The sequence below is a fragment of the Fragaria vesca genome, linkage group LG5 (genome assembly GCF_000184155.1).
Source record: "Fragaria vesca subsp. vesca linkage group LG5, FraVesHawaii_1.0, whole genome shotgun sequence".
Classification (NCBI taxonomy): domain Eukaryota; kingdom Viridiplantae; phylum Streptophyta; class Magnoliopsida; order Rosales; family Rosaceae; genus Fragaria; species Fragaria vesca.
The window spans coordinates 24,896,631-24,917,092 of NC_020495.1; the positions used below are offsets into that span (position 1 = coordinate 24,896,631).

Consider the following 20,462-nt stretch of genomic DNA (forward strand, 5'->3'; position numbering starts at 1 on the left):
CTGCTGAGTTCCAGTACAGAGAGTACGAGTGGCGTTGGCTTCTGACATCAGAATTCAACAACCCTCGTAAACAGGTATTTAAATAAATTAATTAGTTAATTTGTCATTAAGTACGTGCGTTTTAAAATATTTTACTAATAGTTTAGTTTTTTCTTTGAAGGCGGTTTCCCGGGCGAACGCTCAGAACCGGCAACGCAACACAAGGAACCATTGTGCCGGTTCTAGACCGTTCGCTGTCTTCATGGACGAGGCGGCCAAGGAACATCTAGAGGTCAACCAGTACGTCTATACGTACGAGAAGGCATATCCTGACTCCCAGGAGGATATAGTAAGTAATCTTACGTTTTTAAATTTTTAATTTTACTTATATATATGTCAAATGTTAATTAATAATTTTTTTCCTATCCAATTAGGCAAAGGTGAGGGAGGCTAGTGATGAGGTGATGAGTGCTATAGTGAGGGAGACATGGCCGGACACGTAGGAGGAAGAGATGTCCGAAGCCATTTCCAGGATCGACACTTCAGATCCGAGGGTTGGGGCGAGGATCATGGCGCAGCCTTCCCACCGCGAGAAAACAACTTCTACTGCCGGGGTCTAGGAAAGAAGGGCCAGGGGGTCCTGAAGACCACTCCAGGATTTCAACGAAAGGCAGTCTCGACCAGCAGCACGATGACTCAGCTAGAGTCGGAAGTTGAGAGACTACGGGAACAGCAAGCCGCTCATGCCGCTCATGCCGCCCAGATCGCCGAACATAGAGCCTATACTGTCGCGGTACATGCCGCTCAGCAGGCCCAGCATCAGCAGATGTTCCAGTACTTCTAGGATTTTACAACTGCCCAGCTTCAGGGACTTCCACCTCCGCCCATGCCTGCGCCTATACAGTTACCTCTGCCGCCGCAATCTCCTCACCAGCAGGCCCCAGAATCGGATATTGATTTAGACCATCTAGATTTTGTGTAGTTGATACCTTATATAGTTTTATGTGCTTCTTGTTGGTTATATATATGAAATTGTTTTGGTGTATTTTGCAGCTTGCTTGGAATAGTAATTTAGAAATTTCGCGTATTTTTTTTTTACTGGAATGGAGTTATAGCCGACGAAACATGCCACAATTCGTCGGCTATAGTATTTTTAATTTTTTCCATATGGTTTAGCCGACGAATTATGACATGTTTCGTCGGCTAAACCCTACTAAAGCCGACGAAACAGACTCTATTTCGTTGGCTATAGTTATTTTTTAATTTTTTAATTATATATTTTAACCGACGAATATCTCGGTTCCGTCGGCTAAAGGCTGGGAGTAAAGCCGACGAATATTTCTGTTACGTCGGCTTAAGTCTGAGAGTATAGCCGACGACACAGGACGTCGTCTGGTAAAGTTTGGAACAATAGCCGACGAAAGATAGAGTCTGTTTCGTCGGCTTAAATGCATGAACAAAAGCCGACGACAAAATAGTTCGTCGGCTAAAGTCTGGACAATAGCCGACGACGGTCTCTAGGTTTGTGGGCTAAAGCCATCGCCGACGACCCTTTCCTGACGACACTATAGCCGACGAATGCTCGTCGGCTAAGATCTTAGCCAACGAATTAGGATAACAGGCCGACGAAAATCTTTCGTCGGCTAAAGTGCTTGTCCTGATAGTGAAGGAAAATAGAGATTGTAAGACGAAATTCAGAAATCTGCCTTTGAAGGTCAGCCAAATTTGACAGGATACTGAGGGCAGCTCGAGAAGAACCAGATAATGAGTCTTATATCAACGGAAAGCTACAGATGTCAGCTTTCCATAGCATTTTACGGTTCATGAATAGCATTTTCCTAGAAGAAGTTATAGCTAATTTAGTGCCAGAAGGTCAATCTGCGTAGGAATCTGACTCTTGACGGGAATTTGTGTTTTGAGGCCCAAATCACACCGAGAAGCCTATGGACAAGTTTGCACTTCATATTATGACATATAACCCCGATGTGAGGCTGATTATGAAGAATTAAATGAGTTGGCACACTTCCATTGGTCCTACATATGTACACCAATCAGAATGTCCAAGGAAACCTAAATCAAGATGGATTGGTTGAAGGAAACAATATAAAAGCATGTGCTATCATCTTTGGCGGCTTCTTCCCTGCTTCTCCTCTTCTCCTCCTCCTCGTTCTTCTACATTTTTATTATGTTTATTTAAGCTTTCTTAGTTAGGGGCTGCTTGAAGCCCTATACATGAACAACAAGATGATTTGATCGAGTTTTGGTTTTAGTTTCTTTTAATCCAAGATGAGATTTGGTTTACTATTATTGCATTGATGAATTCTTTTCTTGTATGCTCTGAGTGCACGCTTAGTATACATGTTAGGGTTATATAGCTTTGATTGTTTGATATGCCAGTGTCAATATCGGACTCCTCAAACTATCTAGAGAAGCAATTGTTAGTTTTCGCTAGCAAGTGAACTAAGTCCTAGGTTTAGCAAGGTGCTAAGTTTATTGCGATGCCTTGTGATGTCCTAAACCCTTTTAGAACGTAATGATCTCTGCATGTTTAATCTAATAAGCGTACCTTTAGGTTGCATTGCTTGAGAATAGTCTAGGTGTAGAGCACTTCCTGCCTAGCGTACGAAGTAAGAAAGGGTGATAGGTTGTGTTTCAAGCGTACCGAACCAACCTGAGCATCTTCATCTAGATTAATTGAACTATAACTGAACAAATTGTCTTGTGTGTGATTGTCATGGTGGATTGCATCTTGCCTAACTAGTTTTATTTCATTGTTTCCCAAAACCAAAACCAGTTTTCGTCACTTTCTGTCCTCTGTTTTCTAGTATTTCTTTGACATATCAAATCAACTCCGAATCATCTGAAATTTCGTTTGTGAGTCCGTTTGTGTGTCTAGTTTGTGTCTGTAAATTTTCGTATTTTTCTGACTAGTTTAGATTAGGTATCTGATTAGGTTTTCGACTTCTGGTCACTAGGATCAGTAGTCACTTTGTGACATCTTTTGAGTAGTTAGATTCATTTAGTCCTCTGCGGGAATGTCCCTTATTTACCCATACTATAAACGACGATCTAGTAGTAATGAATAAGGAAAATAAAATTGGTTTAAAAATAACCGATCAAGATTTCCAGTTGATACCTACAACAAGCTAAAGCCTAGAAAATATGATCCTTTAAAGGTATTGGAGAAGATTAATGATAATGCTTATGTTATTGATCTGCCTACTTTTATGGGATTTCGAATTCTTTTAATGTTGAGTTCTTCGGAAAGAGAGAATACTGTTGTACGTAGAATAGATGGCAACAAGAATTGAAGAGCAGATGGACCGTTGCAACAAAAGGAAGGTTGGTACTATTCATGTATGGATTGCGAGCTCATAATGAGACAAATTTTACATTTCTAAGAAGGGAAACGGCCCCGGGTTTATATACCCATAAGGATGGTATTTCTTACTTCTAAGAGCTACTTTGAGTTGCAGACTTAGTCGTATATGGCATGCCATAGTTGATTTTAGGTAAAGATTATGCAAGTCTCAGGTAAAACGTTTGGCATATATAGTTCATATTTAGTTCAATTTCATATACAGGCTATACATGAAGCTGCAGTTAAAACCTTGTGAATTGTTCATAGCTAGATCCTATTTTATTACAACAAAGAATAACTCTGCATGAATAAATAACATTTTATACAATCAATATAACAGCCTGCAAACAACACTTTTCAGGGCCATATCATGCCATTTGGGAATTAATCAGCTTGACAAATATAGAAAATACCAGTTGGGTATTATTTCAGAAACATGAGGACTAAGGTCTTTGTATGAGTTTTTGATAGTTGCTGGTGCTACTCCTGTAACGTCTATGATATCTTTGAGAGGCATCTTTTTACTATCATCTGAAAGCTGAGTGATCATGTAAATCACTGCTGCGGCTATCGATACAGGACTCCTCCTTATATCAAACTCTTGCGACTTGAGCACAGCTTCTTGAGCTGCTTTGATTGCTTGATTGTTCAGGCCAAGAGCGGAGCAGAATCGCCTCATATAGTCCCCGTTACTCTGTGCTTCTTGTAGTGTCTTCTCCGATAACTTGAGTTGCTTCATTATGTATTCCTTTGCTCTTCCAATCTCTTTCTTTGTGGCTCCATTTGCGATGGAAAAGATTTCCTTGAGAGTTCTAGGCTTGTCTTCTTGTTTACATGCAATGTATAGGCAAGCGGCCAATAATGCATCTTGGTTTCTTCCTCCCTTGCTACACTTTTGATCTTCAAGAGTCTTGTACATCTCATTTGCCCGGTTCTTGATGGTTGAAACAAGCCCTAACCTGTCACACATGGTCTCGATGGTTTTAAAGGCCATCATCAATCCTTGGTCTGGATCCCTAATCGGAGCATGGAGGACTTTTCCACTGGGTTTGGCCATGACGGTGGACAGTCCGCCACAGGACAACAGCGGGTTGGTGGCTGCACCTACACGGATAGGGTCGTGAGAATTGTCGTCGGCGTCGGCGAAGGTTCGCCACTCGTTGGTCTCCTCGATGTAGTTGGACTCGAGCACTAATCCGCAGTTGTTGCACACTGCGTCGCCGGTAGAGTGGTCGAACACCACGTCGGTTTGGAAGCGGCATTCGAAGCAATACAACATGATGATTTCTCTATTGTCGACGTCAATATGATTTGTGTTGGTACTTGGTAGCTCTTCCTTTTGTTGGCACCTATTTATAGACACAGGTAGAGATAACATATTAAATTCCCTATACAACAAGGATATAGGAAAGAGTGGTAGTGTTCCCTTTTTCATTTTTTCTTCGAGGGTTTTAGCCTTTTAGGTCATGTGTCCAACTACAAATATGAAACCAGATTTGAGTTGGAAATTAGTTTCCCTATACAGTAAGGAAATGATAGCTTTTCATGTATATATATAGTTTCCCTTTAAGGTACAAAGCTCATGCGCGCAAGAATCGAACCTCAAGTGCCTAGAAGATAAGGCGGATCCAGAGTTCCAGACAGAAACCCAATAGCAACGCAACGATGAGAACGAAAGTTGATGAAGCAGCCGCAGTTGAGAAACAAGCCGAGCCGCCAGTGATCCTCCGATAGCAAGATCTGCCGCCCGACGATCCGGAAAGTACGATGATATATATGATTATTGTGGCCACCGAAGATTACATGCATGTCTTCTCCTGGGAAAGGGAAAGAGGATGAGAAATCACAAGAACCAGCGTTGGCTAATTACATCAGAATGGGTGAGGACTCCTGGCCTGTAAGATGTGTCCTAATCCAGAACGGCACCGGACTTTTAACTGCCCAAACCTGACTCCTGAGCTCAAGGAAAGACTAAAAGAACTAAGAAGCGAGTTCGGACACAGCAAGGCTTTTGACCCTGATGACTTGTGCTGTCATATATGTGAGAAGAAGAAAGACCACTGGTCTTCAGAATGCCCGTACCTCTTTGCATATCAAGCTGGCATGGTGCGCGCACATGTTGGCCCTTTTGCTGAATTTATCTGTATGTGTTGTGGTGAGATGGATGCCCACCCTGGTGAGCCTGGTGTTGACTGGGATGCATATTGCCGTCTCAAATCTGCCTTTTCTTATCTCACATTAGGCTAGTGCAGCAGAGATAATTAGCGATCTTGTGTTTATCAAAGAAGCTCATGCATGCATGAACCTTGTTGCCAATAATGGATTTTCATCACCTTGTGTGAGACTGTGAGTTATCGTTTTTTTTTATTTCGTTACATTGTGTGAATTCTCGTTGATTGCCAACACCATAGTAGTAAAAAGCAAGTTCCTTAATTACTAAACTTGGAAAATAATGAGTAGGTTGCAAGTGAAAAGAATCAATAGGCTAGGGTTCATGTGAATGATGCTTGACACTTTTCCGACCGGTAATGTTAATTATCTATTATATGTACGTGCAACCAAATCAAGTAACTATATTAATTTATCGTACACGTTATATGAGTTATGCACAGAGAAATATCTAAACTTGTTATTTTGTATTAACAAAATTGCGACCTTTATTAATTGTATCCCTTACCGTCATGAGTAATTAGTTTGGGTTGAACCGTTAAAATTAGTTCTTAATTTATAAGGAAAATTATATTCATGATTTCATTTAGCCAATAAACACAATTTACAATCACACGAAGTTATCTTTAATTAATCCCTACTTCGTTAACTTGTAAACCTAATTGCAACATGCTTGTGTGATTATTGTATGTCCTTAACTATATTATCTAAATATCTAAAGTCAAATTCAAATTCTCACTTGTATATGTCTTCATACAAACGAATCGAATTGGATGAATTGCTAAGTGAGGTTGATTTTGTTCATTCACATATAATTCCATCCTTCATATATGGTAAGGTGCTAAACCTTCATTTGGCCATTCATGGAAAAATAGAAAAAAAGATAGAGGCGGTTATGCCTTTGTCCAAAAGAGACAACCAAAGTCCACTCTGATTCGCTGAACCTGAAACTCATGGTGTACTTGGGTCTTGGGCACGCACATACAAAAAAGCCCCTGGTAATATATTTCCTCACTGCAAAATTAAAATTAAAATCAATTATATAAAATTAAATACTAGTATCCATTTTTGCTGCTCTCCTCCATTTTGGGCGAGAGCACCTGAATTCTCAAACATAGTATATAAGAGAGGGACGAACCCCCAAAAACGAATTCGAACAAAAACCCCCCAAAAAGATTCTTCCTTTGAAATCGGAGGACTCCCCAAACCCATAAAGCTTCAGACTTTGAGTCGTCTTCTTCGATTTCTCATTCTCTCTCTGTGAAAGGTAATCAAGCTTTCTTTTTGAATTAGATCTTGTGTGTTTCTGCTGCAAAAATCTGTGGTGCACATGTGACTGACTGTGCCTTTTGATTTTCAGGGAACCAACAGCTCACTGGACTCGGCCACAGCTTCAGTTTCAGTTTCTATCTCTTTTGCTTTGATGAAGCAAATTTGAAGGTTGGTTTCAATTCAAAAACTTTTTTGTGTTTATTTGCTTGCAAAGTTTTGAATTTTTATGTCTGACTCACAGCACATTGATTAATCTTGAATACAGAATGTTAATGCCATGCTCATCTCTTATGTTCTTACGAAATCCTATGTGACTTTTTGCAAGTTTTCAGTAAACAAATTCTAATGAAACCCTGTAAGCTGTTGCGAAATCAGAGGATATGGAAATTGTTGATAGATTTATGGCATTTGTAGATATTAATACAGCGCTATGTTTGATTTACGGAAGCTATTTAAGTTACCGGTCATGGATTTGGTTGTATAATTGGAACGGTTATAATGAAAGCTCCCGTGTTTAGCTATTTGTTATTAGATTATAAGAGTTTAAAGCCGTTGAAGTTAATGGCCAGAAAGGCAAAATTATAAACAGTAGAGATGCAAACTTGGAGAATTGGAATAATTATAATGGATCACCGCCTTTACGACTTAATTTGAAGCTCTTGCAGTAAATGACCGGAAGGGGTGGGAAGAGAAACTCTTGAAGTCAGAGCTTCCTATTAGCTTTTTTCTTTATAAGCTTTGCATGTTTTAGGCATCATCTCCTCCCAATCTCGAATGAGCCATTATAATGGAGTAGGTTAACTGTTTATATAAAGAACACAACTACTATAATTGTTATATGAAGTTTTGAAGAGTTTTTGGTGCGCTGCTTTAGGTATTTTCACCATCTCTCTCCATCTAAGACTGAGTGCAATTTTCAACAATGGACACCGAGAGATATTTGTAGCCATATGTATGATCTCATCCAAGTTATAGTATAGCTATCTTGAGATCCGTTGGAATCAATCGATATTCTTTTGACTATGACCTGTTCTGCAGTCATGGTTCGAACTCATCCCATTGTTGTTTAAACATTTAGAGAATATGTGTCTTGTATTCAGGATTTAGGGTTTGGGGAAAACTTGTGAAGGAGACTCCTGCCATATCGGGCTTGTGTCATATGTAACACTGTACCCTTACATTTCTCAATTTGGATCCATGATCTGTGGATAATAATGGAGAAAACCTAACCGTTACCCCAAACTTTACCTTCTGCTTAAATAGCCAGTAATAGAAAGAAAATAAAAGCATTTTGATAAATGTGGTTTTCCAATTCCCCTCAAGGCTTGGTTTGTAACTAAAGGGAGAAAATTCATGAACTTTCTGAAGTAGTTAGCGTCATCTCTTGTTTATGTTTTTCATTCCTTCCAGTCAATATTTGAATTTCCAAACGGTGACTTCACTTAGTACATCTTGGTATTTGCTTGTTCAAATTCCCTACTACAACGAATGGCTGAGTATTAACTTTGCTCGAGGACATTCATACTTTTTATTCAAGTATTTAGTCTTTACTAGCATTGTCAACCTCTGATAAGAGTGATGCAGTAACCATAGGTATGCTGATGAAGCAATGAAAGTGGACATGACTTACTGTATACTCTAGTCTGCTTATATGACTTGGTTCCTATTTGAACTCCTAGATCTCAGAATCAATATTCAATGAGATAGAAATCCATGATTTCCCCAGGTGGCTTTGCTTTTTGACGAAACCTTTGTTTCACAGATATTGAATTATAACTTATCCAAAAGCATCATTATTTGTCCCGGCGCCAATAGTTTTTGGGCTGCACATCCTCCCCTCAAGTCTTTTATGGTCCTGTTTATTATTTACCTACAAAAACACAACAAAATTTTTGTAGCTGCAATGTGGCATTTGCAGGCTATTTATGTATACTTTACCACACATTAACTTTGAAGGAATAAAATTTGCAGATTTAGTAATATGAAAGCTATTTTGTAGGATACATTCATCATAATTTTCCCGATCTAGGCAGCTATTCTTTCCAGCATATTGTCTTTTCGTACCCATTTGGAGACTACGCACTTCTACCTACCGTTATTTTGGCTATTTGTGTTTAATTTTTACTGATACTTTTCTATCCTTTCTTCATGTTCTTGATACTGACTGGCTTTATCAATACTTATTATCTTGGTATTGTTTAATAATTTCAAAACATTTTCTGATATTTCAGGTTTTACTCCAATAATGGATTCTCGGAAATGCACTCCGTTTGGTGGTGCAAATTCTCTTAATATGGCACCTTCAAATATATTAAGTAAGGTGAATGAGAGGGCTAAATTTGAAAAAGAAGAGAGGGATACAGGTCACACTGTTGAGGCTGGAGCAGATGTAGATATTAAAGAAGTATACTTTCTGATTATGCACTTTCTATCCGTTGGGCCATGTCAGAAGACTTTTGAACAACTTGCGAATGATCTTTTGGAACATCAACTCCTGCCTAGAAGGTATCATGCATGGTTTTCAAGAAGCGGTATAAGCAATAGCAATGATAATGATAGTAGTAGCTCTTTCCCACTGAGTTACAACAAGTTGGTTGAAAGGTACAAATCTCTTCTTATTTTGTTTAACGCTTCTTGTAGGAAGATTTCAATGTCAAGCATTGTATCTCTTCTTATTTACGCTCATGCCATGTCTTCTGCTTATTACTGAGGATATATCTTTTATCAATAGTTACTTAATATTCGCGTGGTATAGGCAATGCATATATTACATCATGCTTCAGTCCTATATCCTGTTGGAAGCAGCTCATAACATGCTAAGATTCCTTGATGGGCCCCTAACTCTGAACTTTAATTCTCAATACTTCTTCTTTCCAATAGTCAATTTTCCTATTAATATGCAAAATAGGAAATGTGAGGTGCGAGAACCAGTGATCCAGTTATTTTCATAATCTCAGTTGCCATTAGGCTGACCATTTATTACTAGAAATAAGAGAGTGAGAATTTAGTTTTAAATATGTTTATGCACAACTATAAATGACCACAAGATCGTTGTTATCTTGTTTAGAAATAAGACAATGAAGGTAGACCTCATGCACGACACACATGTTATAACTGAGTTTTGTCAAATGGATAGATGAATTTTCGAATTGTTCAAGAAACAAGCGATCCATTTTTTCGATACCGATAGATCCCATGTAAAAATGGGTCATATGAGACACATGGTATTATGTAGCAGAAAGCCTTTAACTCGATCCCATGATCAATCAATCGCATTAATTAATAGAAATTTAGATAAATAGGAGTCTGAAAACATCTGCAGATCCCTGGGTTTATCACATTGTTGGTCAAGAGCCTCCTTCTTGCTGATTGGGGTTAGAGAAGAAACTGAACTCATGTGTTGCACCATCACATGTTGGTTCTCAAATTTAATGGGGGAAAGAGGTCAACTTGTGAGTGGAATAAGAATATAAACTAAAACTTGTTGGTTCACATATTAAACTTAAGTTTTTGGATATGGTCGTAAACTGACAAACTTTATCAGGTTTTAATTTTATTGTTTTCATGCTTATATATATTATATATATTAATTTCTTTTTCATTATTCCATTAATCACTTATACTTTTGTTTTTATTTGGTTCCATAATGAACATTGTACATTTGTTTCCTGTATTGTGGTTGTAATGGTTAGCCTTTTTGTGACCAACAGGTATCCTCATATAGAGAACGATCACTTGGTAAAGCTTCTAAAGCAACTGATGTTGAGTATAGCTACTCCTTTGCATGGCAAGTTTGGAAGAAATACTCTGAATGCAGCTGACGTCCCTACATTGTTGGGAACCGGTTCTTTTTCGCTTCTGGACTGTAAGTGATATTGTACAGCCCTCTGACAATTCATTGGTTATGAGGGTGGGTGTGGGGTTGAAACTTGCCCTGTTTTTATATGAAATCTATCTACGATGGGAATGTTCTACTTTAGTATAAAGCTACTTTTCTTTATCAAAGTCTTCCTTACTAGTAATATTGTATCTTCATATGTTGGTAACCAATACATAATTATGATGTAGCAGTTTCTTCATAGTTTCTTGGACGCTCATTAGGTATTCTATTCTTCTATATTGGTCTAAGTATTACTTAGACAGATTTTCCATTTTACCATATATGGTGGTCCGATATAGCAGTTACCTGTGGGTGGGCTATAACAGTTATTGACATATTATGTTTGTGTAACACCTAGATGACTCATCTTAAGCTCCTGCTTCTTTGAAAATTAATTCCTTACTGTATGTGGTATTTGTAGAATAAACCTATATTTTTTAGCTTTCATCGTCACTCTGAGGCTTACTTATGCCTTCTGCACTCAGTTGGAGCCTGTTTGTGCAGCTTTAACAACTTTTAAGGCGGATTCATCAACATTGTTTGTTTGACCTTGTCTTTTCACATTCCAGTTTGATTTTTCAGGTTCCATGCACTGTGGGTTCTATAAGTATCACTTGTTTCTGAATTCTTACTTCCTGAATTTCAGGTGATAGGAATGTGGTGAATAAGCGAGTTAAGCCGCTTCCTGCTCACCTGCGTTGGCCTTACATGCAGGCTGGTCAAATTCATGGACTTGGTTTAAGGGAAATTGGAGGAGGTTTCACTAAGCATCATCGTGCACCATCCATTCGCTCTGCATGCTATGCCATTGCTAAACCATCAACTATGGTGCAAAAAATGAACAACAAAAAGAAGCTAAGGGGGCATCGTAATGCTGTCTATTGTGGTAAGGTTCACTTTGATAATCAGTTTTCTATCTGGGCACCATGATGAGATATTGTTAAGTTATAAGTATCAGTTCAAATGGTTGTTAATACTATCTGGGATGAAGGTTTTTGGCCAAGAGTTTCATGTTAATTAACTGAAATTGAAGACTGCCTATTTGGAATCCAAATTACTGGAAGTTTTTCTGTTATGTCTCTTGTAATTAACTATTTCTGGTTGTCTTACGACATGCATCATCTTGGTGTTTCAATGGCTACTTGGTATATTTACCCTTGGAGCTTCTAGCATTTTTATGTGTTTTGCAAACATATACATATTGCACTGTATATGTGAATTTGAAGTAACTTTTTTTTTCTGTGCTTTGTCTTGTAGCCATTTTTGATCGGTCTGGAAGATATGTTATCACTGGATCGGATGATCGTCTTGTCAAGATTTGGTCAATGGAAACTGCACTTTGCTTGGCTAGTTGTCGTGGACACGAGGTGAGTTATGATTGTTTACATAATATGGGTGACATGCTCTCTCCATCCTCATCCCCATCGCCGCCACCCTCCCCTCTCTCTCTCTCTCTCTCTCTCTCTCTCTCTCAGGCCCTTAGTATGATCTGAACCGGAACTTAACTAGGAATAGCTAAAAGGGATGAAACTATAACCCTTAGAACTAGAAAGACTAGTTTTTTGATGAACTGCTGTTAATAAATTTCCCAGAACTGAGACTTACATAAGCTACAGCCCCTTTAAATAATCCTGACTCAACTACTCATAATAAATGCACTTAGACTCCAGAACCCTCTAGCTAAAGACTACACAAAACACTAGAATAAAGACAGATAAAAAGATAATAAAACAAGACACTTAATGAAACACTTGGCTATAAGAGAATTTTTAAGTTTCTAGAGTAATTACTGACTGCTTCATCTCTCTCTCTCTCTATGTGTGTGTGTGTGTATCTGGCGTTGAACTACTTATTTTTTTCCTTTATTATTTACTTACTTTATTTGTTATATGAATCAAAGGGTGACATTACTGACTTGGCTGTGAGTTCAAACAACACTTTGGTGGCATCTGCTTCAAATGATTTTGTTATTCGAGTTGTATGTATACCCTACTTCTGACATTTTCAGTTTGCTTCTTTTCATTCTTATCAACCAATTGAATAGTTATCTTTACCTGCAGTGGCGTTTGCCAGATGGATGTCCCATTTCCGTTCTACAGGGCCATACTGGAGCTGTGACTGCTATTGCATTCAGTCCAAGGCCTAATGCAATTTACCAACTTTTATCGTAAGCCGCATTCTAAGCTTTATTGTTCTCTGTTTTGCTTCCCGCTACTTGGTAATAGCATGATCTGGAAACATCTTCATGTAAATTAAAATTCCTAATACTCTGCTCTTTGCATTTCTTATCAAGTTTTCTGAAACATGGTGTTTTGGCTGTTATTTTATCACTAGCATTTAGCGAACAGTGCTCGACATCATTCTGCTATTAATTTGTCATCAATCCCATTTTGTAGGTCATCAGATGATGGGACTTGTCGAATTTGGGATGCTAGGTTCTCCCAGTTCCCTCCACGGATATTCATGCCAAAACCTTCGGACCCTTTAACAGGTTAGATGATGCTTCTTAGAGTGTTGCTTTATTGATTACTGTTATTTGGGTGGTGCAAACATACATCTCTGTGATTACTTGCAGGGAAGAGCAATGGTATTTCAAGTCTTGGAACCTCATCAAATAGTGGCCCACAAGGCCATCAAATACTTTGTTGTGCTTACAATGCTAGTGGAACTGTTTTTGTCACCGGTAGCTCTGACACTTTTGCTCGGGTATGTTTAACTATACCTTCTTCATTCTGTCCACGTTTTTTGGCCGCTATTGCATTTCTGGTTACGTCCGCCTGCCACATGTCAGGTTGATCAGTTCACCAACACTAACTTATTTGCAGGTATGGAGTGCTTTGAAATCTAACTCAGATGACTCAGAACAACCAATACATGAGATGGATGTATTATCTGGCCATGAGAATGATGTCAATTATGTGCAATTCAGGTTTGTGTGTCCCAAGGTCTTATAATCAACAATATTAGTAAAATTTGCTGATATTTCTACATTGTCAGATGCTTCTGATCAATGTTGTTTCCTTCCTGATACCTCTGTTAGTGTTGAGTTTCTCAAAGTTGGCCAGCTTTTGGTCAATTTAAATTATTTGTTATTATTATTATTGTTGTTGTTGTTGTTTTATTAACTTTTTCCTTAAATAAAAATTGTCTGATGTGGGTGCATATCCTATTCCACAAATTATCTTATGTGGAACTGAATGCAATAAAGGGATCCAACTTTTACTAGATTAACAATGTTTAGAATAATCATAGGCTAGATCTATTCAGTTAGATTGAATAGATTCCCTGATAGAGGCATGGTAACCTCTGAGCAGAATTGTTGTGGCTATCTTTGTGCACAGCCATTGGATTGGTGGCAGTCTCTCAACCTTGCTTCCTCTTTTCATCTTCCTTATATACAAAAAGATTTTATATCTCCTTTATATTTTAACTGGTGGCTGGTACTTCTCACCTTAGGTTGCTCGTGGTATCAAGTTTGTCTAGTTATATGTGGAATATGTAAAATGTTGTTGATTTTGAGACTTTTATTTCTGCCAGTAATCGTTGTGTCTGACATTGTTCACTAATCACACAAACCTACTATGGACCCAAACTTTTCCCCATTTATTAAATTAGTTTGTAATTGAACAAATACATCTTCTGACAATGAACTTAAAGTTTCCATATTTTTCTCTTTACTTCGGTTCTCCCAAGGATTTCCAAGGCTTAATATTTTATTTACGTTTTCAGGTCCTCAATAATTCCATCAGCACCGATATTTATTTCATTGGTTTATTCTGGTGACTAAAATTCTGTTTTAGAAGTTTCCTAACATATTTGCGGCTTCCACATGTGCAGTGGTTGTGCCCCTTTATCAAAATCTTCAATTTCTGACTCTTTGAAGGAGGAGAATGTTATGAAGTCCAAGAATTCATGGTACGGCATATTATCTTTATGTCTCATATAATTCGGCATTCATGTATGTGTGTTTGCTACTCTTCTTTTATGAAGTATCTGCAAAACTATTCGTCTGTTTTTGAATATGATAAACACCAGTGGTTTGGATCTTAATGTTTTCAGGTTTTGCCATAACAACATAGTTACCTGCTCACGTGATGGCAGTGCCATTATATGGGTTCCAAAATCACACAGATCGCATGTGAGTATCAGCACTATTTTATTTCATTTCTTGTGGGTTTAATTTGATGTAAATGAGTATGATATCATGCCAACCTATCACTACAGGGCAAGTTTGGACGATGGATCCGTGCTTACCATCTCAAAGTTCCACCTCCCCCACTGCCTCCTCAACCTCCTCGAGGTGGCCCACGTCAGAGATTTCTTCCTACCCCTCGTGGTGTTAACATGATTATATGGAGCCTGGATAACCGCTTTGTGCTTGCTGCTATAATGGGTATAGTACATATCCATCTTTGCAGTTGTCAAAAATATTATGGAAAACACGCCTTTTTGGATTAAAAAGAAATATCAGAAAGCACATAATTCCAATTCTCTGCACTTCAGTTTCCCTCTTGTACCATTTAAGTTCAGTCAAAATCACTTTCTTCTTGGCAGCATTAAGCCATTACTTGCTCTAAGTGAAAGATCCTTCCTTTTCCAAGTTCCATGTTCAGTGATGCTAAACAATTGTTAGTATAGATTGCTTTGTGCCCATTTGTTTCATGATTCCACTATTTAAGCAGTCCTGTTTCCACTATTCTCCTTTCAAGGGGTTATCTATATATTAAACATCAGAATAGTATTGTTAGGTGCATTAGAAGTTTCATATTTGGTTCCTCTCTTTAACAAGTGTAATAATTGTGCAGATTGCAGAATATGCGTGTGGAATGCTGTTGATGGTAGTTTAGTACATTCTTTGACTGGTCATAATGCATCTGTAAGTGGTGTCTGACATTCATAATAGATCAGGATTTTTAATGATTGTGATGATAATAGTGTACAACTGTACTTGCTGCTTCTTTCATACTGTTTTTTTTTTAATGCTAGTTAGATTTTTTTTTTCAAAATTGATGCTTTTCTGCTTAATGAATTGTTTTCATTTTGTTCTAAAATATTTTTATCTATTGCTCTTGTGTCTCACTTGTCTGCGATCAATTTATTGGCAGTCTTATGTTTTGGATGTTCATCCGTTTAATCCTCGGATTGCTATGAGTGCTGGGTATGATGGACAAACAATCATATGGGATGTGAGTTTCTGTTGTCTTTTCTGATTCATTGTTCTCCTCTTGCTTATTTTATATCGAGTTACTTTATCTTTGTCTTTTCAGATCTGGGAAGGAACACCCATAAAGATTTATGAAGTTGGACATGTTAAGTTGGTTGATGGGAAGTTTTCCGCGTAAGTGATCTCTGTACATTATGCACTTGTTAAATTTCCTTTTCTTGTTTCATAGTTGAATCAACAGATGTAATGAAATAATCTGTTGATGGGAGTTGATGTATATGAGGTGGTATGGCTTGTCGTCCTGGTACTACATAGCTCTTCATTATATCTCTGATTCCACTCTTCCCTTCCCGCTTTCGGCATGATGAATTTTCTGTTTACTGATGCCACCATCCCTACTGCATGGATTATGAATGAAACAAATCTTGGAAATTGAGTAGTTTTTTTCTCTCTGATAAATTAACTTTTTTCTTTTTTCTGTTTAATATATATGATGATATATGTTCTCTCTGTTCATAGGGATGGGACATCCATTGTACTTTCAGATGATGTGGGACAGATATATTTAATAAACACAGGTGAAGGAGAGTCCCAAAAAGATGCTAAATATGACCAGGTATTCTAAGATTTTGTTCTGACAGTTGTCCACAACCCTCTGCCAATTTCTTTTGTTCAAATTTTGGTGTTCTGCAATTCCTCTATGATGTTTGTTTGTGTCTCCTCCAGTTCTTCCTGGGAGATTATCGCCCCCTTGTGCGGGATAATGCTGGACATCTTCTTGATCAGGTCAATTCATACCACTTACTTCTCCATTGTTCTGGTGTGATTTTCCTCCATACTTACAATTAGTAGCAACAAAGGCATTTAGAAATTGAATGCATATTATCACATGTGCTGCTTGTGTAAGACGCATCGTACAGTTTCTTGATATTAAATGATATTCCTTGTATTTATCTTTTATCCGCATGTCATCCTGGTTCAGGAGACACAGCTTCCGCCTTATCGAAGGAATCTTCAAGATCTTATCTGTGACTCAAGTATGTTTCGGCTCCTATGTAGTTGGGATTGTGATCATCTGTTTATATGTATACTCTCATATGGTGATTTATGTGATAAATAGGTATGATTCCATATCCGGAGCCATATCAGAGTCAATACCAGCGGCGTCGTCTTGGTGCATTGGGAATGGAGTGGAAACCTTCATCAGTAAATTTTGCAGTTGGCCTGGATATTGGTGCAGGCATGGACTATCACTTGCCTCCGTTGCCTGATTGGGAGAGAGTGATAGAGCCACTTCCAGATTTCATCGATGCCATGCTTTGGGAGCCAGAAAATGAGTTCATAAGTGAAGATACTGATTCAGATTTTCATGTTACTGAGGAAAATTCCAGTGAAGAGGATAGAGCAAATATTAGCACCAGTTCCTCCAGTGATCCAGAATGCAGTGCAGAAGACAGTGAAGTTGAATGCAGCCATAAGGATGGTCTTCGCAGATCAAGAAGAAAAACACAAAAGGTAAACACAGTGTCTTTACCTATATGATATCTGTTCTCATTTGACCTACTTGGACTGAATTTTATTGCTTTTTAGGTTACCTCTTCTGAGAGACGTGGGAAGAAAAGGAATTTGAGTGAGGAAGATGGCATTATATCTGGGAGTAACAGAATTAAAAATCCAAAAGGTGGCCGAAAAGTTCCAAAGAGGAACTCTGGAGCAAAAAAGTCAAGACCTCAGAGGGTTGCAGCACGGAATGCTCGAAATGTGCTTTCTCAGAACCCCGGAACATCTACAGATGGAGAAGAAGATGACTGGGAAGCTGACTCATCAGATAGTGAGCCGCGTCAGAAAAAGTTCCACAGTCAAAGCAATGAGTTTGATGGAAGCTATAAGAATATGCAAGAGATACAGAATAAAGAAAAACCTTCCCTACATGAGATACCTGATATCGCCAATCCTCTTGCTGTTCCTGAGTCTCAAACAAATGTTCAAAGAAAAAGATTGGTTTTGAAGCTTCCGCTCCGTCGTGATTCAAAGAAACAAGAGGCTCTACAGGATTCTTCATCTTCTAGATATCATGAAGTCGGTCAAGATAAGAAGATTAATAATAGCTGTGTGGATGGAGCTTCATCTTCGGCAGATGCCCTTGATGTGCAGTTCTCTGCAAATCTCGTGAGTAATGTGTTTACAGATCCTGGGAAAACCATAGAGGCTGGGAATCCTGTGGAGGCATCTTCATGTGATGTGGAGAACAAAATTAGGTGGGGAGAGGTGAAAAGCCGCACACCAAAGCATGCAAGAAAGCACTCTGATGAATCAATGGATAATGCTCCCCTTAAGTTTCTTGCACGGGAAGAAATAGGTCCTGGAACCTTAATGCATGGAAATCCTTCATGCATGGACCGGAATGTGAATCTGGAAGAAGTACCAGAAATGAGTGGAGGTTCTGGCACATCAAGTTCACGGAGATTTTTCTGCAAGGATAGGACAAAAGCAGAAGGCTTTGATGGTAAATTGGAAGAAAATACTTCTCGGAGCAATGATCATTATGATGCAGGAATGAATCTCCCTGAAGCTGCAACTGATTCAGCACGCAGGCTAAGAACCATAAAGATCAAGGCGACTTCACGTGAACTGGACTCTTTGAGCCGTATCCCTAAGTCGAGAGTGGTCCATCAAAGGACATCAATAGATGCAGAAGATTCCACTGCCAAAGTCCGTGATACAAGACTTCAGAGATCAATGTCTACTAGAAATCAGCTGAACCAAAGTTTGTCAACTCAAAGGATGTTGACTAACCCTGTCGGAAAATTTTCATGGCTGATGTTGTCGAAACACGACGAAGGTTACCGTTATATTCCTCAGCTAGGTGATGAAGTTGCATACTTGAGACAGGTAATGGCCACAGTTTTGAGTGAGGTTTGATTTCTAGGTATTACTGTTTAATGATTGACTACTGGTTTGTGATTTTTAGGGTCATCAAGAGTATATGGACTTGGCTTTGAAGTCGGATCACGGCCCTTGGGGTCCGTGGGGATCAGTGAAGGAAAAAATCAGAGCTGTGGAAATCTGCAAGGTTGTAGGCCTCGACTATGATACCATGCCTGGTTCAGGAGAAAGCTGTAGCAAGATCTTATTCAGATTTGTGGAGCCTTCTTCTGCTCTGTATGGTAAAACCTTTAAATTGACAATGCCTGAAATTGACTTTAATGACTTCATAGTTGAGAAAAGCTGGTATGATGCTGCCATTGGAAGAAACTGGGCAGTCGGAGAACACTGTGATGTCTGGTGGAGGGACTCAGAGTTAGAGGGAGGCGGTGCGTGGTGGCAAGGCCAAATTGTGCGCTGTCAGGAAAAATCTCATGAGTTTCCTGATAGCCCGTGGTTAAGATATGAGGTTAGCTACGAGAATGAAGATGATTTACCTCATAGGCATTGTCCTTGGGAACTGCATGATGTGTCCATGTCATGGGAAGCACCGCATATTGATCATGAAAGCAGAGATAAGCTGCTTCACTTTTTCACTAAATCAGAAAGAAAGGTTTGTTGAAATGCTTTTGTGTCCCTGCGTCTTGTTAACTGTTATTACTTATTAGGACGTTAACATAATTGTGAATTGCTTTCTGTCATCAAGGATGTTAACTGATAAGTCTGTATTCCGTAAATGATGCAGGACTCTGAGGCCATCCAAGAAATGAATCGAGCTGTTCAGAAGGTGGATTTCTGCAACAGGTAAAGAGAGGCTAGATGTTAATTGTTCACATTCCTGTGTACGTGTTTGAGAAACTAATGGTGTGTAGTGAAATTATTGCAGCTTTCCTGTTCCATTGTTCCCTGAACTAATCGAAGCAAGGTTAAGGAATGACTATTATAGGAGCTTGGAAGCAGTGAAGCATGACATAACCCAGATGCTAGAAAACGCTCGGCATTACTTCAAGAGAAATGAATTGCAAGCCAGGATTAAGCACATTTCAAAATGGTTTAAGAAAAAAATTTCTAGGTTGTAGAGGGAGATGGAGAACCATCTTGATAGATTCATGTTTTTTTTTCTGTGTAATCTAGGTTTTAGGCCCCCTTCATAATTTTTCTGGGTAAAGCAGTCCTTCCGAAGGAAGAGAGAAATCCTTGAGGTGGGATATGTTTCTTTGTATGCACTCTTGGATCTAAATATTAAATATCATCATAATAGTTGTTTCTCTTTCATACGAAGAATGCTTAGTTAGAAGGTTTTGGATTGAGTTTCGATTTTAGTGGAGAGAAATATAAGTGCTTTGTAATTGGGATATGAACTTGAAAGTTGGAACCCCATCTACATTTGTCGCCAGATATGCTATTGACGCAACTTGATGTGCTTACAATGTTAGAACTTAGAAGTTCCTACAATTCTGAATGGGGGTCAAAAACTTCTTCATGCGTATGGATTACAGGTAACTTGATTTGTGAAGAACTAATTACAAACCGAGCCTCTCTTCATGTACATGAGTTAATAGCATATCTCAAGAAGGGTAATAGGATTTGAAAAGAAGAGGGTATCATTTCGACTCCCTCCCTATTCAGAATTTAAGAGTAGAAAAACCTTTTTTGTTATCAAAGAAACAACTCAAACAGTAGAACTAATCTTTTCGAGCTCAAAAACTTGA

At 38.5% G+C, this 20,462-nt stretch overlaps 2 protein-coding genes across 2 annotated transcripts; one reads left to right on the forward strand and one right to left on the reverse strand.

Moving 5' to 3' along the window:
* Positions 1-3,728: 3,728 nt before the first annotated feature.
* Positions 3,729-4,718, reverse strand: LOC101304391 (transcription initiation factor IIB-like). Its single transcript, XM_004301754.1, has one exon. It carries the CDS (start codon positions 4,716-4,718, stop codon positions 3,729-3,731), a length of 990 nt encoding a protein of 329 aa, XP_004301802.1.
* Positions 4,719-6,868: 2,150 nt separating this feature from the next.
* On the forward strand, positions 6,869-20,097 carry LOC101300450 (PH-interacting protein-like). The gene is made up of 24 exons (XM_004300408.1): positions 6,869-6,949; positions 9,013-9,382; positions 10,492-10,646; positions 11,308-11,547; positions 11,919-12,028; positions 12,562-12,639; positions 12,722-12,828; positions 13,058-13,152; positions 13,237-13,367; positions 13,487-13,590; positions 14,499-14,576; positions 14,721-14,799; positions 14,886-15,054; positions 15,467-15,537; positions 15,767-15,847; positions 15,929-15,999; positions 16,345-16,441; positions 16,552-16,611; positions 16,808-16,862; positions 16,946-17,340; positions 17,416-18,717; positions 18,797-19,363; positions 19,496-19,554; positions 19,637-20,097. The coding sequence occupies exons 2-24, from the start codon at positions 9,027-9,029 to the stop codon at positions 19,827-19,829; spliced, it is 4,653 nt and encodes a 1,550-aa protein (XP_004300456.1). The 5' UTR covers positions 6,869-6,949; positions 9,013-9,026; the 3' UTR covers positions 19,830-20,097.
* The last annotated feature ends 365 nt before the right edge of the window (positions 20,098-20,462 follow it).